General features: G+C 36.1%; 1 protein-coding gene across 3 annotated transcripts in view; it reads left to right on the forward strand.

The window, feature by feature from the left end:
- FCHSD2 (FCH and double SH3 domains 2) overlaps nt 1–25,575 on the forward strand; it is a 170,564-nt gene that overhangs the window by 10,896 nt on the left and 134,093 nt on the right. For all 3 annotated transcript variants that reach the window (XM_081152977.1, XM_081152978.1, XM_081152976.1), the window contains exon 3: nt 21,413–21,458. In XM_081152977.1, coding sequence (XP_081009103.1) covers nt 21,413–21,458 — 46 coding nt within the window. The remainder of the gene's footprint in view (nt 1–21,412; nt 21,459–25,575) is intronic.

The following is a 25,575-nucleotide window of genomic DNA, read 5'->3' on the forward strand; positions in this document are numbered from 1 at the left end:
TAAGTCAGTGTTTTTCTTTGTAAATTCTTCGAATGTTCACTGGAATCCCACAGATGCTGTTCTGTTTTGTTTGTGTCAGTCTTCAGGAATGATCTGCTGCATAAGCAGGAGTTAGTTTCTAAGTCTGGTTTGTGCTGTTGGCTCTACAGTGATTAATTTGGGAACTAGGCACAGAAACTTGTAACCCTCTGCTTTGTTCCATTGCGGCAGATTTCCTGTCATGTGCTGGTCAGGACTAACTTAACAGAACTTTGCTGATATTTTTATTTCATTTTATTGTGTCCTCGAAATATCCCTTGGTCATGCTTCATTTTAACATTCCATTTGATCTCCTTTTTGGCATTCATGTACGAGTGTCTTGTCATCCAGATGTTTTCTGTTTTGCAAACTTTGCAGTAATCCCAATTCAAAAAGAAAATGTTATTTCTGGTGTTATAAAAAGTGTTACCATGTCTGTGGTCCCACAGGAAACAATAGGGAATATATGTCCCTCAATTATATTTTAGCGGTATTTGTCCCCCCATTGATGGCTGGAGAATGGGGGTGAGAGACAGAGACTTTTTATTATATACTTTTTTTGGTATGTTTTGAATTTTTGAACTATGTTAATATTACCTACTCTAAAAACTAAAATGAAATGATTTCACATTGGTGACATTTTATTGCACATCTGTTAACATAGCACATTGTAAAAGTTCATATTAGTTGATGCTAAAATGTCATTTTAGATTTTTAATTAGTTTTTAGTGAAGTTATTTTTATTATTAATAGGCTTTACAGTCTAGTTCTAATATATACAAGTATTAAGAATACTTGATTTAGCCCTGGCCAGTTTGGTTTAGTGGTTAGAGTGGCAGACCTCAGACTAAAGGGTCCTGGGTTCAATTCCGGCCAAGGGTACATACCTCGCCCTGGCCCTGGTCTGGGCGCATGCAGGAGGCAACCAATGGATGTGACTCTCTCATACCGATGTTTCTTTCTCTCTTCCTTCTACACTCTCTGAAAAGCAGTGGAAATTGCTTTGGAAAAAAAACGATATAAATCCTCTGGTGAGGATTAAAAAAAAGGAATACTTGATTTACAAACTTCTCTTCATAAAATGACTGGTCTCCAGCTGGTTGTAGCTTGGAGTTGGGGAAATAGGCTGTGTATGCTACTGCGTTCCTTTCCTTCTGTATTGTGGAATTGTTTTGTCCCCAAACAGGCAGACTTTTAAGGTGGTTAGATTCCTATTCAGTCTCAAATTTTATTTTATCTAACTTTATCCAAAGGTTTTACATCATAGTCAGTTGAAGTATTTTTCTATGGTAAAATGTATTTTGCATTATTAGCCAACTTGCTCCATGGGGAACTGTTTTGTCTGTTTTACTATAGAGGTATTTTATATAATAGTTTTCTCAGCTATATTGAGCTAATTGAATATTTTTAGTATTCTGTTTTCAACTTTTGCATTTTTAGCTCTACCTCTTTCTGTTTTTTATGTGGTTCTAGTTGTTACACCATGCATCTTTAATTTATCACTGTATACTTGGAGTTAATATTATACCACTCTACAAAGAAGCTTACAACAGTTCAATTACTCCATCCCAGACTTTGTGCTGCATACTTTATAAACCTTATAATACAATGTTAGTTGTGCTTTAAACACAGTTACCTTTTAAAGAGATTAAGACAAGGGAAAAAGTCTTATGTTTACCAATTTTAGCTCTCTTCTTTCCTTCCCGAGACCAACACATAGTTTTGAGTTTCAATCTGGTATCATTTCCTTTTGGGCTGAAGAACTTCCTTCAGTGTTTCTAGTGCAGTTCTGCTGTGATAATTCTCTTAGCTTTCACTTATCCTAAAGTGTCTTTACTTCACCCTTATTTTTGGAAGATAATTTTTGCTGGATATAGAATTCTGGGTTGACAGTTGGCCACTCCATTGTCTTCTGGCCTTCATTGTTTCTGATGGAAGTTAGCTATTATTTATTTATTTGTTCTCTTCTGTGTAATGTGCCTTTCCCCCATCTTTAACAGCTTTTTTCTCATTATCTTTGGTTTTCTGAACTTTGAATGTGATGTGACCAATGTGGTATCTTTGTAATTATCTTGCATGGAGTTTACTAAGGTTTTTGGATCCATAGGTGATGTTTTTCAACAAAAATTGGAAATTTTAGGGCCATTATCTCTTCAAATATTTTTTTCTTCCCTATTCTCTGTTCTTTGCTTTTTAGACTCTAATTACACATATGTTAAACTGATGATAATCTGTGTTCTTCAGACTGGATAATTTCTGTTGATCTCTCTTCTGGCTCTTTGGTTCTTTCTTCTGTAGTTTTCAATCTACTTTTTTGTTGTTGTTAATCCTCACCTGAGGATTTTTTTTCCATTGATTTTTAGAGGGTGCAAAGAAGGGAGTGGGAGAGAGAGAGACATTGATATGACTCACATCGATTGGTTGCCTCCTGCACATGCCCCTACTGGGGCAGAAGAATGAACCTGTAACCTAGGTACGTGTCCTTGACTGGGAATCGAACCCGTGACCCTTCGATTTTCGGGCTGATGCTTTAACCACTGAGCCACACCAGCCAGGGTAGTTTTCAATCTACTTTTAAGCCCATCCAGTATAGTTTGCATTTCTGATCTTGTACCTTTAAGTTCTAGAATATTTATAATATTTATAAAAGCTGTTTTAAAGTTCTTACCTGCTGTTTCCAGCATTGCGGTCGTGCCATGGTTGGTTTGTATTGAATGCTTCTATGATTATGGGTCATGTTTTCCTGCTTATTTGCATGTCTAGTAATTTTTTATTAATTGGACATTGTGGATGACACATTATAGGAAGTCTCTATTGTATTGTCTTTCTTTAAAGAGTGTTGAATTTTGGGATTTCAACTAAAAGTCTGAGCGCCCAGGGTGTGCAGCCATGTCTCCACCCTGGCGGAACTGGAATTCCAGTGTTTTGCAGCTGAGTGCAGCTTCTGGTATTTGTTCAGCTCTCAGGCCCGCACCAGTGACTCTACTATGCTTCATGGAGTCTCACCTTGGATTATGTGTAGCTCAGTACTCAGACAAGGGTGGTTAAGGAACTCCCATGAAGATTTCTGGGGCCTGCCCTTTTGCATTGTTGCTTTCTTTCTAGCATCCTGCCCTATCGATTCTAGTCCACTCCAGTATTCTAGAACTCGGATCTCTGCATCTCAGTTCAGTGAGACCATCATGCTTGGCTCAGGCTCCACTTCCGTTTGATATTGTTGGGAAAGTGTCCCAGGCAGAAAGCTGGAGCGACCATGGTTCACACCTCATGTGCTGCTAGCTGTTTCATACCTGAAAAGAGTAGAGTTATGTATTGTATCTAATTTTACAGATATTACTTGAGGAGAGCTAGTCTGGTATCAGTTACTTCATCGTGGCTAAAAATGGAAATACTTCTCAGATGTATTGGAGGAAGATATTTAACTGTCCTTAAGTACATAAGTAAGATTATGTATTTATACATATTTAATATCTATGTAATCTTAATCCTCTTCTTTTGGATATGTGAGTTTGAATATTCCATATCTAAATGTATGTATACTGTGGCACAGGAATTTTCTTAACAGCTTTATTAAGATATAATTCTATACCATGTAATTCACTCATTTAAAGTTTATAATTCAGTGGCTTTTGGTATATTCATAGAGTTGTGCATCCATTACCACACCAATTTTATAACATTTACATTACAAAAAAACAACAACACCCACACCCCTTACCTTTCCCTCTCTTTTTGTTTTCCCAGCCCTGGGCAACCACTAATCTACTTTCTATAGATTTAGTTGTTCTGGACATTTCATATAAATGGAATTGTACAATATGTGGTCTGTTGTGACTGGGTTCTTTCATTTAGCATAATGTTGGCAAGATTTGTTAATGTAGCATATATTAGTACTTCATTCCTTTTTATTGCTAAATAATATTCCATTGTTTGGATAAATCATATTTTATTAATCCATTTGTCAGTTGATGGATGTTTGGATTGTTTCATTTTTGGCTGTTGTGCATAACACTTCTATGAACATTCATGTATAAATTTTTTTTTATGTACATGTGTTTTCATTTCTCTTGGGTATGTGCCTAAGAGTAGAATTGCTGAGTAATCTGTTAACTCTTTGTTGAACTATTCTAGCAACTGCCAGACTCTTTTGCAAAGAGACTACTATATTATGTTCCCACCAGCAATGAATGACGGTTCTGATTTCTTCATATCCTTGTCAGCACTTGCTTTTGACCATTAATTATATGTCAAAGCCTCCCAGCAACTATGCATAATATTATTATTATTATCTCTATTTTATAAATGAGAAGACTGAAGCTCAGAGTGGTCAAGTGACTTGCCCTAGATCATAGAACTAAAAAATGGAAGAACTGGGTTTGAACCTGGGTTTATGTTTGACTTAAAAATTTAAGTTCTTTCTCTCATTGAGAACTATCTCTACAGCTATAGCAGTTGAAATCAAGTGAAATTTTCATAGTATTCCAAGCAGTGAGAGAGCCTGTGTAGCTATTTTCTCATCCTTTATTAGATCTTGGCAGGAATCCACTGAACCTAGAACATATTTTCCCTGTTTTGTTTTTAAATACGTTTTTATTGATTTTAGAGAGAAGGGAAAGGAGAGGGAGAGAGAAACATCAATCAGCTGCCCCCTGCACGCCTTCTGCTGGGGATCAAGCCCGCAACCCGGGCATGTGTTCTGACTAGGAATTGAACTGGTGACCTCTTGGTTCATAAGTCAGTGCTCAACCGCTGAGCCACACCAGCCGGGCTCTTCTCCCTGGTTTTGATAGCTTGTGCTGTACTCAGTTTTCTCTAAAGTGGAAGACAGGTGTCTTTCACTCAGGATTATTTTAAATAATTGGGGGCATATCATTTTCAATGCCTACCATATCCAGACATTGTGGATGGAGTATAGTATCTTGCTTCAAGAATGCTACTTAGAGTAGATACCAAAGAAGAGGTGTAAGACTCAGTGCTTTGCAGATCTTTTAGTCTGGCTCATTAGTACAGGAGTGGAAGATCATTGTTTGGAGTTTCATGTTTTTTCAGATCCAGGATTGGTGAAGGATTGTGTGAAACACTGAAACTGTAGGGATCTTTTGGCTCTTCTGATAGTTATATCTGGGGTTTGGTTTGATATTGAGATATTTTCATAGTTGAAAATGCCTTTGTGCACTAGCCAGTTTTGCTCAGTGATTAGAGCGTTGGCCCTCGGACTGAAAGGTCCCAGGTTCTATTCCGGCCAAGGGCATGCACCTCTGTTGCAGGCTTGATCCCTGACCCCAATCTGGGCGCCTGTGGGAGGCAACCAATCAATATCTCTCACATCGATGTTTTTCTCCTTCCCTCTCTGTCTCTCTCTGTCTCCCCCCCTTCCACTCTCTGAAAAGCAATGTTGCCTGTCTTTTTTGTTGTAAGTTAAGACCAGACAGTTTTGTGGTGACTGAGTGGAAGATACAAAGTTTCTGAAAAGAACTAAAGTCTTGTTTTGTAGCCAGGTTGTTGTTTTTTGTTTTTATTTTTATAGCTACCTAATTATATTTATTTTCAGCTTTTTGGCAATGTACATAAAATAAAAATACTCCACAAGTAGCTTAGAATCAGCTCATATTGGGTGGTAGAAATATATATAATATCATGATACTTTATATTAATTAGTAAATTTACTTTAATAGAAAAAAATTCTTTACATGTTTGAAACCAATAGGTTACAAAAGTTGTTGAAATGCTTCTTACCTAGAATATAAATTGCTGTTAGCCCATTAAATTGTTTCATTTTGTATAGCTATATGCATGAAAACATATTCTCCTATGGAGACATAATAATCCTAAATTTGCTTTCAGGAAAATAACCAGATTTTCAAAGTTCCATTAGTTTATAAAAAAATATAAAAGAGTAATAATAACAAATCGTAAAACTTTGAAAGACAGATATCACATGATCTCACTTATATGTGGAATCTAAAGAACATAATAAACTGATGAACAAAAAAGATTCAGTGACATAGAAGCATGGAACAGACTGATGAATCTCAGAGGGAAGGTGGGGAGAGGTTAACCAAAGAATTTATATGTGTATATGCATAACCCATGGACACAGACAATAGTGTGGTGAAGGCCTGGGGCAGGGAGTGGGTACATGGTGGAAGGGAAAAAAGGGGACATCTGCAATATTTTCAACAATAAAGATAAATTTTAAAAAATTAAAAATTAAAAAAAATTTTTTAATGGTTTTGACTATGACCTATTTTGTTACTTTGTCTTTTGTCCCTGATCTAGGTCTAGTCTTTATATGTTAGTATACATGTATTGAAATTAATTTTTCAAACCTCCTACCTGTTATACATCTGTATCAGTTTAAGGAAGGAGAAAGCAAGGAAAAAGACCTCAGTGTTTAATTTTATGTGAGTAGCTGCCAGGCGGAAGTCTGTGAAGGATTTGTGATATGTCTTTTAAATGTACAGTGTAATTCATGATAAGGAGTATGATGTATCTTGTAGTAAATATGTTTAAAGACAAATCATATAGTAAAAAATTGTTAACATTTATTTGTATCCTACAGAAATGGCAAACATTTTCATTTGATTAAAATGTTTGATATGCGTTGTCTGCCATGATCTGGAAGGAATGTGTGTTCCACTTTAATAAAAGATTACCTGACTAATGAATATCTCCCACTCTTTTTCTGGCAAAGAAAACTTGGCGTTTTAAATTAGATCTTAAAATGATATATCATAGATGAAAACATTGAAAGTCATGGTGTTCAAAGGTGAACTTGATTATGGAACCCCTGACAAGATGATTTGGCAACTTGATTAATGTTGATAAATCTTAATGGAAATTAATTCTTTTACGGTCATGCCCCATATAATGACATTTGGGTCAATGCCAGACTGCATATACAAAGATGGCCCTATAAGATTATAAAGAGCTGAAAAATTTCTATTGCTAAGTGATGTTGTAATGTTGTGGCACAACACATTGCTTACGTGTTTAGAATGATGCTGTGTAAACAAACCTGCACTGCCAATCATATAAAAGTATAGCACATATAATTATGTACAGTACCTAATACTTGACAATGATAATAAACAACTGTGTTACATGCTTATGTATTTACTATACTATACTTTTAATCTTTATTTTAGACTGTAATCTTTCTACTTATAAAAAAAATTTGTTGTAAAACAGTATGCTGTATTACACACAGCTGCCTCATATATCGTGTGTTTACCACATCTCTTGATTGCATCATTTTCTCTTGTGCTTGATTAAATCTTGTGTTATTCGGTACAGTAACATGCTGTACAGGCTTGTAGCCTAGGAGCAATGGGCTATACCATATAGCCTGGGTGTATAGTAGGCTATACTATCTAGATTTGTGCAAGTGCACTTAATGATGTTCAAACAACTATGAAATTGCCTAACGGCGCATTACTCAGAATATGTTCGTGTTGTTAAGGGGGTGCATGACAGTATTTAAAAATTCAGTTTTAGTTGGGGTTGTTTAACCCCTTTTTTCCTCAGGTCCTTTTTTTTGGTCTGTGCAATGTTATCAACACTTTTGAAAAATAAGAGGACATACTAATCTTCTATCATGCAGTTTTTACTAAAATGACCTGAAATTACTTAAAGAATGTAATGTTAAAAAAAGCATTTGAAGCCCTGGTTGGTTTGGCTCAGTGGTTAGAGCGCTAGCCCACGGACTGAAGGGTCCTGGGTTCGATTCCAGCCAAGGGCATGTGCCTCAGTTGCAGGCTCGATCCCTGGCCCCAGTCTAGGGTGCATGCAGGAGGCAGCCAATGGATGTGTCTGTCTCACATCAATGTTTCCATCTCTTCCTCCCTCCCTCCCTCCCTCCCTCCCTCCCTCCCTCCCTCCCTCCCTCCCTTCCTCTCTCTCTCTCTCTCCCCCTCTCCCCCCCCCCTTCCTTCCACTTTCTCTGAAAGAGCAATGGAAAAAATATCCTTGGGTGAGGATTTTTTAAAAAAGGCATTTGATGATTTCTTGTGACTCTCTTCATCTTAGGGTCTCTTCATAACAAATTTGGACTTCACTTTTTTTGTGATAAAATTATCTCTTTTCAGGTAACTCAGTTTGATGACATTTTTTAAATTTTTGGTGCATCAGGAGCTGAAAGGAAAATAAGATTAAAGGTGACTAATTAAAACAAGTTGGTCAACACTTGTAACTAGAAAATGGCAGCTCTATTTATTTATTTATTTATTTTTAAAATAAAGGGATTTTTAAGTCCTCACTGGAGGGTATATATATTTTAGTTGATTTTAGAGATAGAGGAAGGGGGAGAGAGAGAAACATCTATGTGAAAGAGCAACATGGATCAGTTGCCTCCCAAATGGGCCCCAACTGGGGATTGAATCCTCAACCTAGATATGTCCCCTGACCGGAAATCGAACCCACAACCTTTTGGTGTACCAGTAGACACTCCAACCATCTGAGCCCACCCGGCTAGGGCAGAGCAGCTTTGTTCAGACTGCATTTGATAAGTTTGAGAGGTGATGCTCCCCAACTACTTTGAAACCACTTTGGTGTTGGGAAGTGTGGAGTGGGGGAGGGAGCTGGGGAAGGATGGTTACATGAAGAGGTAGATCATAGAGCTTTTTCAAATTCCTGAATATTGCCGTCACAATGTAATGACACTGTCTTCGAAGTATTTTGAAATCCCAGAATTAAACATAGCTTATTCAAATGTAAGCGCCAACAATGCATTGTATTAGTAAGAGTCAACTGTGAATTTTACAATATTCCAGATGCTTAGGTCCTACTCTTAAGATTCAGAGTTGGTAGCTTTGGGGAATGGCCTGGACACTTAGTCCATATCTTGGCTATTGTGAATAATGGTACAATGAAAATGGGTGTGCAAGTATCTCTTAAAGATGGTGATTTCATTTCCTTCAGATATATACCCAGAAGTGGGATTACTGAATCATGTTCTATTTTTAATTTTTGAGGAATCTGCATACTGTATTCTATAATGGCCCTACCAGTTTACATTCCCACCAACAGTGCACATTGGTCAACACTTACTTCGTGTCATTTAAATAATAGCCATTCTAATAGATGTGAAGTAATATCTCATTGTGGTTTTGATTTGTATTTTCTGCATAATTAGTGATGTTGAGCTCCTTTTCATGTACCTGTTGGCCATTGTATATCTTCTTTGGAAAGCTGCCTTTATAGGCTTTCTGTCCATCATTAATAGGATAATTTTTTTTTTAAAAATATGTCTTTATTATTTCAGAGAGAGGAAGGGAGAGGGAGAGAGAGATAGAAACATCAATGATGAGAGAGAAACATCATCAATCAGCTGCCTCCTGCACACCCCCTACTGGGGATCGAGCCTGCAACTGGACATGTGCTTTGACAGAGAATCAAACTTTGATCTCCTGGATCATATAGGTCGATGCTCAACTGCTGAGTCATGCTGGCTGGGCAGGATACATTTTAAAAAAAAAAAATTTTTTTTGCTATATATTTTGGATATTAACCTCCTGCAAATATTTTCTCCCAGTCCATAGGTTGTCTTTTCATTTTGTTGATTGTTTCTTTTGCTATGCTGAAGTTTGATGTGGTCCCACTTATTTGTTTTTGTTTTTGTTGCTTGTGCTTTTAAAGTATCATACCCAAATAATTGTCACCAAGATCAGTGTCAAGGAGCTTTTGCCCTGTTTTTTTCTAGGACTTTTACTGTTTAAGGTCCTACATGTAAGTCTTTAATTCATTTCAAGTTAATTTTTTGTGTGTGATACAAGATAGGGCTCCAGCCTGGCCAGTGTGGCTCAGTTGAGTGTCACCGGTTCGATTCCCAGTCAGGGCACATGCCTGGGTTGCAGGCTCCATTCCCAGTAGGGGGTGTGCAGGAGGCAGCTGATTGATGATATTTCTCTCTCATCAATGTTTCTATCTCTCTATCCCTCTCCCTTTCTCTCTCTAAAATCAATCAAAACATACTTTAAAAAAGAGATAGGGCTCCAATTTCATTCTTTTGTATGTGAATATTTAGTTTTCTCAACACCATTTATTGAAGAGACTATCCTTTCCCTCCTGAGTATTCTTGGCTCCCTTGTTAGATATTAGTTGACTGTATATGCGTGGGTTTATTTCTGGGCTCTTTATTCTGCTTTGTGGGTCTATATGACCTCTTTTATGCCAGTATCATACTGTTTTGATTACAATAGTTTTGTAGTTTAGATTGACATTATAATTCTATTTGGAAGTGGTATTTGCTTCCTTTGTTTTTTGATTATTTAAGTTTTAAAAATTCATTTGAAATGTTTGGTTACATATTTCATCTGCTCCACAGAAGCATTTTTCTCACAAGCATCCTTTGGCTGCTACGTTTTTCCTGTTCTGTTTTTTCTTTTTAAAATTTTATATTTGTAGAAATTCTGTTCCTGCTGCCTTTTCAGTTATTTCTTTTTGAATGAAGAGGATTTTGGGGGGAGTACCAGAAGTAGGTATCTCAGCGTAAGCTATTGTCTTCCAAATTTACAGTAATTTTCTTTATTAGTAGGATTGAGTGTATGAATTTACTTCTCCTTAGCCAGAGAAGATTGCATGCTGCAGTGCCCTTCATAGTGCAGTTGTCTCACTATCGTTTTGCCACACTAGCAGCCTGATTTCTGCCAACATAGCTTGTTCGTGTGATTCTTTAATACTTTCTCCTCTACTTCTTCCTCCACCAGCCCATGTCCCCTGTTTTTGTTGTTACAAATGTGGTTGACAGTTTATACCTCAGGAAGTGCACTTGAAGAAATGTACTCTTTCCACTCGCTTTGCATTTTGGAGCTTCATGCCTTATATTTACCCTCATTTTTCAGTTCACTTGTCTCCCTTTTGGCCTATATTCCACTTATATTTTATGTTTCCTAGTTTTATTGGTGATCATGTTTGCATTTATGTTTTTTGTTGCTTTTGTGTAATTTCTGAGAGGAGGAGGGAGATTCTAACTTTGCTCTGTCATCTAAGAGCAGAAGTACTTAAAATGTATTTTTTTGTTAGTGCTTTGCATATTCGTTTAGTCAAAATATTTAAACTGGATTAAATTTTATAATTATAAACTGTAGAATGTTATATTTTCACTTACTTACCAAGTACTTCTCTAGTATTTACTGTGTGCCAAGTCTGTTCTAAGTGCTTTGCAAATATGGACTCATTTAATCCTTGTAATAATACTGCAGGGTAGGTGTTCTTTTTATTCCCATTTAATCGGTAGGAAACTGAAGCACAGTGAGGAAAATTAACTTGCCCAAGGTTACCTAATTAATAGGAAATAAGAACACTTGCTACTTTTCATTCTGGAACTCTAGCATTTGTGGTTCTTGGCATCCTCTGTTTATACCTCATGCTAATGAATCCCTTGAGAGCAGAATCCATCTGTGTCTCATTTCATCTTTATAGTCCCAGTACATATTTAGAAGAATATCTGTAATTCAGAAGATACTTAAATAATGTTGTTGGTGAATTAATATTCTTTATTAGGAGCCAAATAATTGCTTCTCTGCCAGATTTAACATAGCTTCAGTTGTTCATTCTACTTGCCTTGTTTAAGAAAAAATATTTGTTTTCTCATGTTATCATTTTAATGCTATTGCCATATTTGCTGTAATAATACTTTTATAAATAGCCATTGTATTTCAGAACAAAATTATAAAAGTTTCTTGTTATCCTATGCACCAAGGGGTCACTAGTTCAATTCCAGGTCAGGGCATATGCCCAGGTTGTGGGCTCGATACCCAGTAAGACGCATGCAGGAGACAGTCGATCTGTGTTTCTCATCGATGTTTCTGTCTCTCTCCCTCTTGCTCTAAAACCCATAAAAACATATTTTAAAAAATTATAAAAGTTTCTTTATGAAAGAGTTTCAATGTGCTGATAATATAAGCACTAGTTCCCTTACCCCAGTTTGCTGTCCATGCTAAAAATTTTATTTTTTATATTTTAATATTAGTTATATTTAAACAGTATCATTTGTAAAATAACCAAGGTCAGCTAATTCAAGGTGGTCATCTTGTAGTTCATTTATTTTTATTGCTGAGTTTTGTTTCACTGTAGAATATATCACCATTTGTTGATCTGTTACTCCACTGATGGACACCTGGACTGTTTCCTGTTTTTGCCTATTAATGAATAATGCTATAAATATTTTCATCAAGTGTTTTTATGGCATATGTTTTCATTTCTCTTGGTCAGTGTCTGGCGTTAGAATTGCTATGTCAAGATAGTTTGTTGATAAAGAAACTTTCAAACCTGTAGAGAATTTTTATAAGAGTTTATTTGAGCCAAACTGACAGCATGCTGGGAAGCAAGATCTCAGATGCTGTGGAGAACTACTGTGGTTTCTTTTATACATTTGGAATTAAGGGGGGCAGTCTAAGGACAATTACATGAAATTGGGAGAAAGCAAGGTGGGGAAATCTATGATTGGATTACAGGTTAGCAAGATTATGTGCTCCCTTGAGGGTTGTTACTCCTCTGAGGGGTCTGTAAAAGAGGCATTTCAAGGTTGTATTAACGTAGATACGCAAGAACAATGGACAGGGCTTGATTAGTTGAAGATAAACCTTTTATAAGCCTGGAGTGTGACTAGTGCCCACCATGCATGACCTGCCCAGTTAGGAATTTATGATCAGGTCACCCTGTGAGGTTACTTTTGGTTAGATTTATCAAAGACACCCCCCTTTTTAATCCATGAGTTATATAAGAAATAACCAAATTTTTTTTTCTTAAAGTAGTTGTTTCATATTACATTCTTACCTACAACATGTTAGAGTTTCATTGCTTTATATCCTCACCGATATATATATATATATATATCTATATATACACACACACACACACACACACACAGACACAGACATGCATATATATATATATATTTATCAGTCTTCTTCATGTTAACCATTCTCGTGGGTGTGTTTATTTTAATTTTTAACATTCATCATTGTGGTTATTGATATCCTATCTCCAATACCACCATTAATAATTTGATCATTAGGTATTCTGCTTATCCTGGTAATGAATTACAGAGTTTGGGAGTCCCCAAGACAACTCTCACTTCTGACACCAACTTTAAGTATGGAGGTTGCCAAGACCATCCTCATTTCTGACATGAGTGGTAAAATTGGGGGTCCCCCAAACCACCCTCGGATTTGATAGTTTGTTAGAAGGGCTCAAAGGACTCACTGAAAGTTTGCTTAAGATGATGGTTTATTGCTCAGCCAGGCGTGGCTCAGTGGTTGAGCATCGACCTAGGATCCAGGAGATTGCGGTTTGATTCCTGGTCGGGGCATTGCTGGCACTGCGGGTTCCATCCCCAGTCGGCATACAGGAGGCAGCCGATCAATGACAACTCTCATCGTTGATGTTTCTCTCTCTCTCTCTCCTCTTCCTCTCCCTTCCTCTCTCTCTGAAATCAATAAAGATATATTTTTTAAAAAAGATTATGGTTTATTATAATGAATGGATATATTTAAAAATCAGCCAGGGGAAGAGGTGTGGTTCCAGTAAGATTGACTGCACATTCGCTTGCCTTAGTCTCCAGCTCCTTCTGAGATATCCCAACCTCCATTCTCCCCTGCCTCCCTGTCCCCCAAAAGATCATATTGTTAGTAGACTATATGGCATGGCCTAAGGTCTGAGGTAAACAAAAACACTGTTATCAGGCATGACATTCCAAAGATTTAGAGATTAACCTGCCAGAAGCCAAGGGCAAAAGCCTCTCTTTGGGCAAGGTTAATCCTTTACTATGTACACTTATTTACCCTCCTTGGTTTTTAAAGCTCATGTACACAAATGGTTGTGTTAACTGATACAATTTGTGACCAAGGTCAAGAAACTTAACTGGTTCTATTGGATATAGATTGTGATCCTGATTCCGCCTATCCCAGAAGCTAACCTGCTGAGCCATTTAATTCAAACTTAAAGGAGTCTGAAATATGATTGTGTCATTTCTGTTCATTCATTCATTCATTCATTGACTCAGCAAACATTGAATATCTGCAGTGTTCAGGCATATAAATAAAAAGTACATGTAAATACAAAGCACACTCAGGGAACTTCATAGTCAATTTACAATTACAGTAGTTGAAGCAGGTGCTGTGTTATAGATGCTTAAGGACCTCAGAATGGGTGTTTAAATCACTAGTGGAATTCAGGAAGACTCCTCAGGGGAGGTCATGCATAAACTAAGTTTTGAAGAGTGAGGAAGATTTAGGGCAAATAATAGGGGAAGGGAATTTCAAGCAAAAAGGACCATATTTACTAGAGTATAAAAACATGAGCCTACTGGTTCTTTTAAGAAAGCTGTGCCTGGGGTGTTGGTTTACAGAGTTGAAGTCACATTAGCAGTTAAGTCCTGATGGTCAACAGCCTCTTCTGTCATGTTAAAGACATTTAGATTTTTACTCTGGGAGTGATTTCTGGAAGCCATTTCAGAAGTGTAGCTGGAGAGTGGTTTGATCAGATTGGTATTAGGAAAATTATTTGAAACATTAGATTTTATTAAAGAATTAATTGTTGCAGGGATTTATTCTTACTCTGTTCTGTATGCTATAAAATTTATATATTTTTTCACATAAGTGGGTGAGTTGACTGAAAATTAATGCTTTTATTTGTTTTAAATTTTTATTATTTTTTTTAAATCCTCACCCAAGGAGATTTTTTCCATTGCTTTTCAGAGAGAGTGGGAGGGAGGGGTGGGGGGGAGAGAGAGAGAGAGAGAGAGAAACATTGATGTGAGGGAGACACATCGATTGATTGCCTCCTGCTCGTGCCTGACAGGAGCCAGAAATTGAGCCAGCAACCAAGGTACATGCCCTTGGCCGGAATCGAACCCGGGACCCTTCAGTTCTCAGGCCAATGCTCTCACTGAGCCAAACCAGCTAGGACTGAAAATTAGTGCTTTTATATCTTTGTTTATAATTATAGAAATAATAGGTTATTAGAAAAAACATTGAATAAAAAAATAAGTATCATGACCCCTTCCCTTAACAATAAAATTTTGGCATATATTCTTTGAGTATCCTGCCCCCAATATGTACTTTCCTGGTATTTGTGAGTGTATGCAGGTCTTCTACCATTATTACCAGTTCCTTTCTTCATATGGAGCCATTTAGCCCTGTTTCATGTTAAGTATTTCAGGGAATTCTATCACAGTGATTCCTAAGGGGATCACAGTAGGCATTTTTGTATGGAACAGTTTTTCATTTGAGGAACAATTGTAATTGAGAAGTATTGTAATTATCATTTCAATTTTAGTATATGTGCTGCTGAAATGAGCACAGTAATTATCATCCAGCATATACATGTAAAACATTTTAATAAGAAAAGATAGTATGCTATATACATTATTCTGTAACTTTACTATTTAACATTGCATCTTCCTATTAACTTATCCCAATACCATTTACTAAATAATCCATCTTTGCCCCTTTGACTTGAATTGTCATCTTTATCAATTAATAAATTTTTATATGTATTTGTATTTTTGACCTATGTTTTGATTATCTCTCTGTTTACTCATGTTCTGTTACCAAGCTGTTTAAATTGCTGTTGCTTTTAAAATTATTTTTTACTATCTGGTAAGGGTAGATCTTTTTATGTATTTTTTTCAGAATGTTTGTAGCTATTCTTATATGTTTATTTTTCCATATGAATTTTATACTCCTAGTTAAAAGAAAAATACTTTTGGAATAATGGCAAACTTATCTCAACTCTCCAACCCTTGACAATCACTAATCTACTTTCTGTCTCTCTGGATTTGCCTATTCTGGACACTTTTTATAAATGGAATCATATAACATGTGGTCTTTTATACCTGGATTCCTTCACTGAGCATAGTGTTCTTGAGGTTCATATTGTAGCATGTATCAGTACTTCATTCCTTTTTACAGTTATATCATGTGAATATGCCACAATGTGTTTATCTGTTCATAAGTTGATGGACATTTGGGTTGTTTTTGCTTTTTTTTGGTGTGATGAATAATGTTGCTATGAACATTCCTTTACAGGTTTTATGTAGACATATGTTGTAAGTGTTCGTGGGTATACAGTAGTTGCCCCTTACCTGTCGTTTCGCTTTCCACGGTTTTAGTTAATCGCTGTCAACTGTGTCCAAAAATAGTAAGTGAAAAACTCCAGAAATAAGCAATTTATGTTTGAAATTGCATGCCATTCTGAGCAGCATGTTGAAATCTTCCACATTACTGCTCTGTCCCACCCAGGTCATGAATCATCCTTTTGTCCAGCATATTCACACGTATATACTACCTGCCCATTCGTCACTTAGTAGCAGACTGTCATGATATCACAGTGCTTGTGTTTAAATAATCCTTATTTTACTTAATGACCCCAAAGAGCAAGAGTAGTGGTTCTGGCAATTCGGTTATACCAAAGAGAAGCCGTAAATTGCTTCCTTAAGTGAAAAGGTATGTATTTATAGGAAAAAACACAGTGTATATAGGATTTGGTACTATGGACAGTTTTAGACTTCCACTGGGGTCTTGAAATGTGTTATCTGTAGACTACTGTATACCTAGGAATAGAATTGCTGGGTCATAGGTAACTCCTATGTTTAACCTTTTGAGGAATTCCCAGACTGTTTTCCAAAGCAACTGCACCATTTTGCATTCCCTTCAGCACCATATGAGTTCTAATTTCTCCACATCCTTGCCAACACTTGTTCTTGTCCATCTGTTTAATTATAGCACCCATTAATATTTTAAAAGAGGTTTTATGAGAAGCTGATGGTGAATTTTAACAAATTCTTTGCGTCTTATATGAAGATTATCAGAAGATTTTTTTGTTCTGCTCTCTTCATATGGTGAATCATAATTTATTTCCTAATATTGATGATGTTGATTTTGAGCAGTTGTCATCTTGGATTTGTTTTTTCTTTAGAACAGAAAATTCTTAGTAGACATGTAATTGTTTAATAACAAATAAAAATTCCATTGAGAATTTTAAAATTAGTTGCTAGGCATGCTCAGAGTAAGAGTTAGTTCCCATTTTCTTGCAGACTTCACTTATTTCATTCTTATTTCAAGATGACTTACTTAAGATTAAAAGGGTGCTAAATAAATAGTTTAAATATATACTTTTATTTTTTGTAAAATATTAAAAATACCATCTTCTTCAAAATATAGGTAAATTTTCAGTTTGTTTTTTTTAATGGTGAAAGTGTGAGCTAATTCATTTTAGTTCCTTTTGCCTGAGTATTTACATTGGGTGGGGAGATAACATATTTGGTAGCACTAGTCATAATAATTTCTAAGTCCAATTTTAATTTTACTTTTAAAAAAATTTTTATTTAAAAATATATCTTTATTGATTTCAGAGAGAGGAAGGGAGAGGGGGAGAGAGAAATAGAAACATCAATGATTAGAGAGTCATTGATCGTCTGCCTCCTGCACGCCCCCTGCTGGGGATGGAGCGCGCAACCTGGGCATGTGCCCTGACCCGCAATCGAACCGCCATCTCCTGTTCATAGGTCGATGCTGAACCGCTGAGCCACTCCCGGCCAGGCTTAATTTTTACTTTTAAAAACTAAATTTATTGGGGGTAACATTGGTTCATAACATTATGTAAGTTTCAGGTATACAACTTGATAATATATCATCTGTATATTTCGTTATGCTCTCAGCACCCAAATTCTGGTTTCCTTCCGTCACCAGATATCTGCCCCCTTTGCCTTCTTCATCCTCCCCCCCTTCCCCTCTGGTGACCACCGTACAGTTGTCTGTGTCTGTGAGTTTTTTGCTTTATTTGTTCATTTGTTGCTTTTTTATGTCCTGCATATGGGTGAAATCACATGGTTCTTGTCCTTTTCCATCTGACTTATTTCACTTAGCATGATGCCCTCAAGCTCCAGTCCCTTTTATATGTGTACCACGTCGTCTTTACCCAGGCATTGGTCGAAGGACACTTAGGTTTTTTTCATGTCTTGGCTCTTGTGAATAATGCAACAGTGAACATGCGGGTACATATAGCTTTATAAATGTTTTCAAATTTTTCAGGTAGGTACCCAGAAGAGCCATTGCTGGGTCATATAATAGCTCTATTCTTAATTTTTTGAGGAACCTCCATGCTGTTTTCCATAGAAGCTGCACCAATTTACGTTACCCCCCCCCCCAGGCGTACGAGGGTTCCCTTTAATCCACATCCTCTTAGACACTTGTTAGTTCCTGTTTTATTGATAACAGCCATTCTAAGGGGTGTCGGGTATCTCATTGTGGCTTTGATTTGCATTTCCCTTACAGCTAGTGAACTTGAGCATCTTTTCATGTATCTGTTGGCCATCTGTATCTCTTCTTGTGAAAAGCATTTCTTCAGGTCCTCTGCTCATGTTTAATTAGATTTTTTGTTGTTGAGTTGTATGAGTTCTTTATATATTTTGGGTATTAGCCCCTTATTGGAGGTGTGCTTTGCAAATATCTTCTTCCCTTCAATTGGTTGCTTTTTGTTTTGTTGGTAGTTTCTTTTGCTGTGTAGAATCTTTTAGTTTGAAGTAGGCTCATTTACTTATTTTTGCTTTTACTTCCCTTGCCTTTGGGGTCAAGTTCACAAAAACCAATTCCTCTGAAACCAAGGTCCATAAGTTTAATACCTATGCTTTCTTCTCTCTGTTTTATTGTTTTAAGTTTTATATTCAAGTATTTATTTTGAGTTAATTTTTGTGTATGGTGTCAGCAGTCTAGTTTCATTCTTTTGTATATGGTTCATCTCTGATGAACATAGATGTAAAAATCCTAAGCAAAATATTAGCAAATCAAATATAACAATACATTAAAAAGATAATACATCATGATCAAGTGGGGTGCATTCCAGGGATGCAAGGATTGTTCAGCATACACCAACCAATGTCTATGCACCACTCTAACAAAATAAAAGATAAAAATCATATGATCATATAAATAGATACAGAAAAAGCATTTGACAAGATACAACATCCATTTATGATTAAAACACTCAACAAAATGGGTATAGAAGGAAATTACCTCAACATGGTAAAGGTCATATATGACAAATCCTCAGCTAACATCATACCCAATGGTGCAGAACTGAAAGCTTTTACTCTAAGATCACAAGGATCTTAGAGTAAAAGACAAGGATGCCCCCTCGCCCCACTGTTAGTAGAGTACTGCAAGTCCTCGGCAGAGCAGCCAGGCTAGGGAATGAAATGAAACAAAAGGCATCCAAATTGGAAATGAAGAAGTAAAACTGACTATATGCACATGACATGATTCTATATAAGGAAAACCTTTAAGACTCCACCAAAAGACTAAGAAACAATAAAAATACAGAAAGTTGCAGGATACAAAATCAATATGCAAAAATGTGTTGTGTACCTATACACTAACAATAAAATATCAGAAAAGGAAGTGAAGTAATCAGTCCCATTTATAATCTCAACAAAAAGGATAAAATAGGAGTAAACTTAACAAAGAAAGTAAAGGATCTGTACATTGAAAACTACAAGACATTGTTGAAAGAAATTGAAGAAGACACACAGAAATGGAAAGATGTTTTGTGTTCATAGATTGGAATAATTAATGTTGTTAAAAGAGTACCTAAATCCAATTTTAGTAAAGCAACATAGGTATGAAAAGGTGTGAGCATATGCTTCTGAGTGTTCATTAATTTAAAAATAAGGACTATATAGTTTTCAAACACAATACAAATTCTTACTAAAACATCAGAAAATATAGAAAGCAAGATCAAGAGAAGAAAGTGAAAGCCTGTAATCCCACTGCCCAGAGAAAATTTTTAATACTGTTTTCCTATGTGCATGGTACGATGCTTTTAACCACTGAACACACCGGCCAGTGCTTTTTGCCTTTTTAAGGCTAAATATGTAATTATTCACCCAAAACAAATTTAGTAACATCTTAAATGGTTGTATTTCTTACATAAGAAATGAATAGCCATTTTGGTAAATTTAAATAATTGTTAAAGTGGGAATTTTGGCTTATTGCCTTTTTTTCTATTCCAGCTCTTTTCTTTATGTATTTTCACTTTTTACTCTGATATCTCTGCCTTGATGAAGTGCTTTTAAGAGCACACGTGTCTGGTGCAGCTGGCATGGCTCAGTGGTTGAGCATCAACCTGTGACCCAGGAGATCACCCTTTGATCCCAGGTCAGGGCACATGCCCAGGTTGCGTTGTGGGCTCAATCCCCAGCAGGGAGCATGCAGGAGGCAGCCAGTCAGACTTGCTGTCATCATTGATGTTTCTCCCTCTCTCTCCCTCTCCCCTCCTCTCTCTGAAATCAATAAAAAAATATATATTTTTTAAAAAGCACACATATCTGGCATCTGTAGAAAAGTCTTTAAACTCAGACTATTCAAGGTAAATTGTCCATATTATTATATTTCATGGACTCTACTTTGCCTATGGTTTATAAGGTACACTGTTATTTCATTACTGTTAAGATAGAAGAAAATACTACCAATCATTATTAAAATATGAATCGTAATAGAATCAATATTAAAATGTGAAAAGTGTTTACCATAGAATCTATGAAACATGCCTGTATGGAAAGTGTGCTCCCACCCTACCACAACATGTAGTAGCCATGTACTTTGTTTTGTAAATCTTGTAAAGACTGGAAAGAGCCCTGGCCGGTTTGGCTCAGCGGTTAGAGCGTCTGCCTGTGGACTGAAGGGTCCTGGGTTCGGTTCCGGCCAAGGGCACGTACCTCGGTCGCAGGCTCGATCTCCAGCTCCGGTTGGAGGAGAAAACCATTTGATGTGTGAGAGTCTCTCACTTTGATGCCCTCCCCCCCCAACTCTCTCTGAAAAAGCAATGGAAAAAATGTCCCTGGGTGAGGATTTTTAAAAAAAACACTGAAAAGAAGGAAATGATTTGACTATTTTTTCGTGATGAGAAGCTGATCAGAATTTGATTTTAACCTTATTTACTGTAGTTTCCTCTACATTGGTTAAGTTAGTAGATATTTTTAGTGCCTACTATGCACTAGTCATTTTAACGATAGTGGCTAACATTTATATAGCATTTATTATGTGCTAGGTACTGTTTTGAGCACTTTATATATTTTAATTAACTAAATTTTACGTTATTCCTGAAAGGTGGGTATAGTTACTATCCCTATTTTACCAAAGAGGAAACAGAGCCACAGAGAAGTCAAGTGACTTGACCAAGGTCATACAGCTAGTAAGTGGTGGAGCTAGGATTTGAATGTGGATTGTCTGACTCCAGAGTCTATTATGTCAGCAGTATTCCTAGGCACGTAAGATGAATGAAAATCGTCCTTTCCCTTAACACAGCTTACCAGGCAATATTTGAGAGTGTGTTGATAAATTTACATGAAATTATTATAATACTTTTGGTAATGAATTTTTGTTTGTGTTTTTAGGACATTCAGTCAGAAGAAGGCTGCTATTGAAAGAGAGTATGCACAGGTAAGCTTGGAAATGGAGGCCCCCATCCTAGGTATCCCTGTTCTTTATAAGGTATAAGGGCAGGTGTGTTGGAGAGAAGCCTTGGTATTCATTCCTGCGTTCCCCTTTTCTGCTTATTTCTGGCTAACTCACTTGGATTCCCTTTTTTCCTTCATTTGAATCTTCAGATGAGGAGCTAAGTTGTTTCTTACTACAAAGTAGATCATGAACCTTTTGGATGAAGATAATATTTTTAAAGTATTTACACATATTAATAATAATGAATGCATTTATTTATTCTCCCTTATTATCCTGTTCTCTGCAACTTTATGAAAGGTTAATTGTTGTTTTGTTCCATCAGGCATCTATTTCTTATTAGGTCCTTGTTGATAGAGAGTGGTATGCTTTCAGTGGATGGTATGGCACAGAAAATTTAAGCATTTTTTTTCCTCTTATTTTAATTAGAATCTTATTTGTTCCCAGACAGCCAAATATGCCCCAAAATATTATGTTGATATATCATTTAATGGATATGTAAGAATTAATAACTTCCTTGTACAAAAAACAGTTTAACATATTTGGAAATTTTGGCCCTTGTAAGCAATTATTTTCTATGTGGAGTAGAATTCTAAAATTGATCACCCCTCCAAAAAAAATATGATCTTCCCTTCAAAAAAATTATAAAAGTAGTATTTATAGCAAAAGTTAAAAATACAGGAGAATGTTAGAAGGAAAAGTTAACATCCAGGAAATGCTCTACATGCTAACCACTATTGCTACTGCTGCTATTGATATTCTTACTATAAAGAATAAAATTGGGCCTGGCCAGGTGTGGCTCAGTGGTTGAGCATTGGCCTAGGATCCAGGAGGTCGTGGTTCGATTCTAGGTTAGGGCACATGCCTGGGTTGTGGCTCGATTCCCAGTCGGGGGCCTGCAGGAGGCAGCCAGTCGATGTCTCTCTCATCATTGATGTTTCTATCTCTCTCTCTCCCTCCCCCTTCCTCTCCCTGAAATCAATAAAGATATATTAAAAAAAAAAATTAAACTGGGACATGATTTTTTTTGTACCTTGTCAAGTTTTGGCTTTAGTTTTATTCTAATTTCATTGTAGTTAACCAGGTAGCTGTCTGTCTGTATTTTATTTAATAGTCTTGGGAGACAATTAGCTATTCCTTGAAAGCTAGCTAGACTAATTAATTATAGTCATTAGTTATTGAGCGCTTATTATATATCAGATGCTTTATATAATGAATAGTATCAGTTCTAATATTATTCTGAACCTTTACTCTATGCATATATAATAAATAATAGTAATGATAGCTAACATTTATTGAATCCTTACATTGTACCAGGTGCTTTGCTGATTATTTGCATATTTATCTCAATAAAACTGTGAAATCAGGATAGTTATTATGCCCTTTACAAATATGTTTCGTAGGGATCAAAGTATATGATCTGCTTTTAAAGTTTAATATATAAAGGGAAACTATTTATATGATCTATTCTTCTGTAACATGATTTAAAGTTTTAATACTTAAATAAGTAGGACAGATTAGTGATTAAAATTATAAAATAGTACATAAAATTGTATGAAAAGTAGTAGTCCTCTGCCCTACTACCAGTCTCCTTGCTCAAAGAAAATGTTAAAAGAAATTAAAGTGTTCCAGTGTCTCTCTGCTTGGGACAGTAGAACACATTTATAGAGAGCCAGTTTGCTGACTCTTCTTGTTATTTGTCATTGTTGCCTTTTAGATTATTTGTCTTAGTTCTTATTATTCATTATTTTCACAATTTATTTTTCAGTTTATTTCTTGAGGATATAGACAAAGCTACCTCTACCCTCTTCTTTGGTTGGCAAAACAGTGTTTTCACTTCTTGTCAGTAGTAGAAAAACCCTAAAATTGACACATTCTTTCTGTGGATGTTGCCAGTACGCACTGATATGTCAGGCTCATTATTTGCAATCCCTATCTGAGGACCTACCCTTGTTGGTGACAGTGTGTGCTCACAGAGGACAACTGCACTATTTAAATAATTTCTTTTTCTTCTCTGGCTCAGTATAGAGTTGAAAATTTTTAAATTGAAATATAACATATACAGTAAGATGGGAATTCTTGAGTATACTGTTTGATAAAACTTTTATGAAGCAAACAGTCAAGTAACTACTACCCAGATTCAGATATAGAACATTACCCTGGACTCCAGAAGCAGTCATTATTCATACCGTCCAGTGTAACCAGTGCACTGACTTTTATCAGAGTAGTTGTTATCTTTGGATTTCTGGCTACCGTTTTTTAATTGAAAAGGAATGGTATCGTGTAGTGTGTATTCTTCTGTGTTTGATTTTTTTTATCCAGTATTATGTTTTTGAGCTTCATACATGTTGTTACATGTAGGAATGGTTCGCCCTTTTCATTACTCTATCGTATCCGCTGAATGAATATATCACAGTTTGTTTTTCCAGTTTACTGATAATTAAAATTTGAGTTGTTTTCAGTTGTGGATGATTTTTACTAATGCTTCTAAGCAAAGGTTTCATACATTTCTTTTGATGGACATATGGATGTATTTCTGATAGGTATGCACCTAGAACAACTGCTGGGCCATTGGATGTAAATATCTTTGTTCCACTTTAGCTGATACAGCCAGGTTTTCAAAATGGTTGGTACCAGTTTACACTCTCAACAGCAATGTATGAAAGTTCTAGTTACTGCATATCTTTGTTAACACTTGATATTCTCTAAAATGAAAAAGAGTGACATTTTGATGAGTGTATAGTCGTATCTCATTTTCTTATTTAAATAAGTTTTTAAAAATTAACGTATAGCATGCATACAGAAAAGTATGCAGATCCTAAGTGTACAGCTCCATGAATTTTCAAAGTGAACACACCCATGTAACTAGTACCCAGGTCAAGAAATAAAATATTAACCCTGCCCCACAAATTCCTTTTGTTCCCTGGCCATTAGTGCCCTCGCTCTCAGAAAGATATCCATTATACTGACCTTTTACAAACAGCCTTATTAAGATATATTTGATATACAATAAACTGAACAACTTACAATTTGTTAAGTTTTGACGTGTGTATACCTGTGAAACTGTCATTGCAGTCAAGGTAATGAACATGTGTATAACCTCCCAAAGTTTCCTCATGTCCCATTTATAATCCCTTCCTCCCACTCACCCCCCTTCATTCCCTTTCCCCATCATCCTCAGTCAACCACTCATCTACTTTCATCATTATAGAGTAGTTTGCATTATTTAGAATTTTAATTTAATTCTATATAAATGGAGTCATACTGTATGTACTCTGTCTTGTCTGGCTTCTTTCATGCAGCATAATTATTTTGCAATTTATCTATGTTGTGTCTATCAGTAGTTCATTTCTTTTTATTGCTGAATAGTATTCTATTGTATAGATATAGCACAATTTATCTTTTCACCTGCTTGGTGGACATTTGAGTTGTTTCTATTTTTTGGTTATTATAAATAAAACTGCTATGAACAGCTGTCTGTGTGTGGACAGATGGTTTAATTTCTCTTGGGTAACTGTCTGGTTCATTTTTAACTTCTTAAGTAATTTCCAAACTGTTTTCCAGGAGGTTGTACTATTTTACGTTCCCACCAACAGTATATAACTGAGAGTACCAGTTGCTCTATATCTTCCCTAAGACTGGATATAGTTAGTCTTTTCAATTTTAGATATTTTAATAGATTCATAGTGGTATTCATAGTGGTTTTAATATGTTTATCTAAAAACCTGATGATATTAAGCATTATTTTCATGTGCTTATTTACTGTCCGTCCATATTCTTCGGTGAAGTGTTTGTTCAAATCATTTCCTGATTTTTAAAAGTTGAGTGGTTTAAAAAAATTTTTATTGTGAAAAAGTTTCAAGCCTATGTGAAAGTAGAAGGATTTAGCTCTGGCTGGGTAGCTCAGTTGGTTAGAGCATCATCCCCATATGCCAAGATTACAGGTTTGATTTCTGGTCAGGGCACATACAAGAAGCAACCAAGGAATGCATAAATAAGTGGAACAACACATCAGTGTTTCTCTTTATCCTTTCCCCCCACCCCTACCCCCACCCCCCAAAAAAAGAAAGTAGAAGGGATTAGAGCAATGAATTCTTGTTAG

Source organism: Miniopterus schreibersii, assembly GCF_964146895.1.
Source record: "Miniopterus schreibersii genome assembly, chromosome: 12".
NCBI classification, from domain to species: domain Eukaryota; kingdom Metazoa; phylum Chordata; class Mammalia; order Chiroptera; family Miniopteridae; genus Miniopterus; species Miniopterus schreibersii.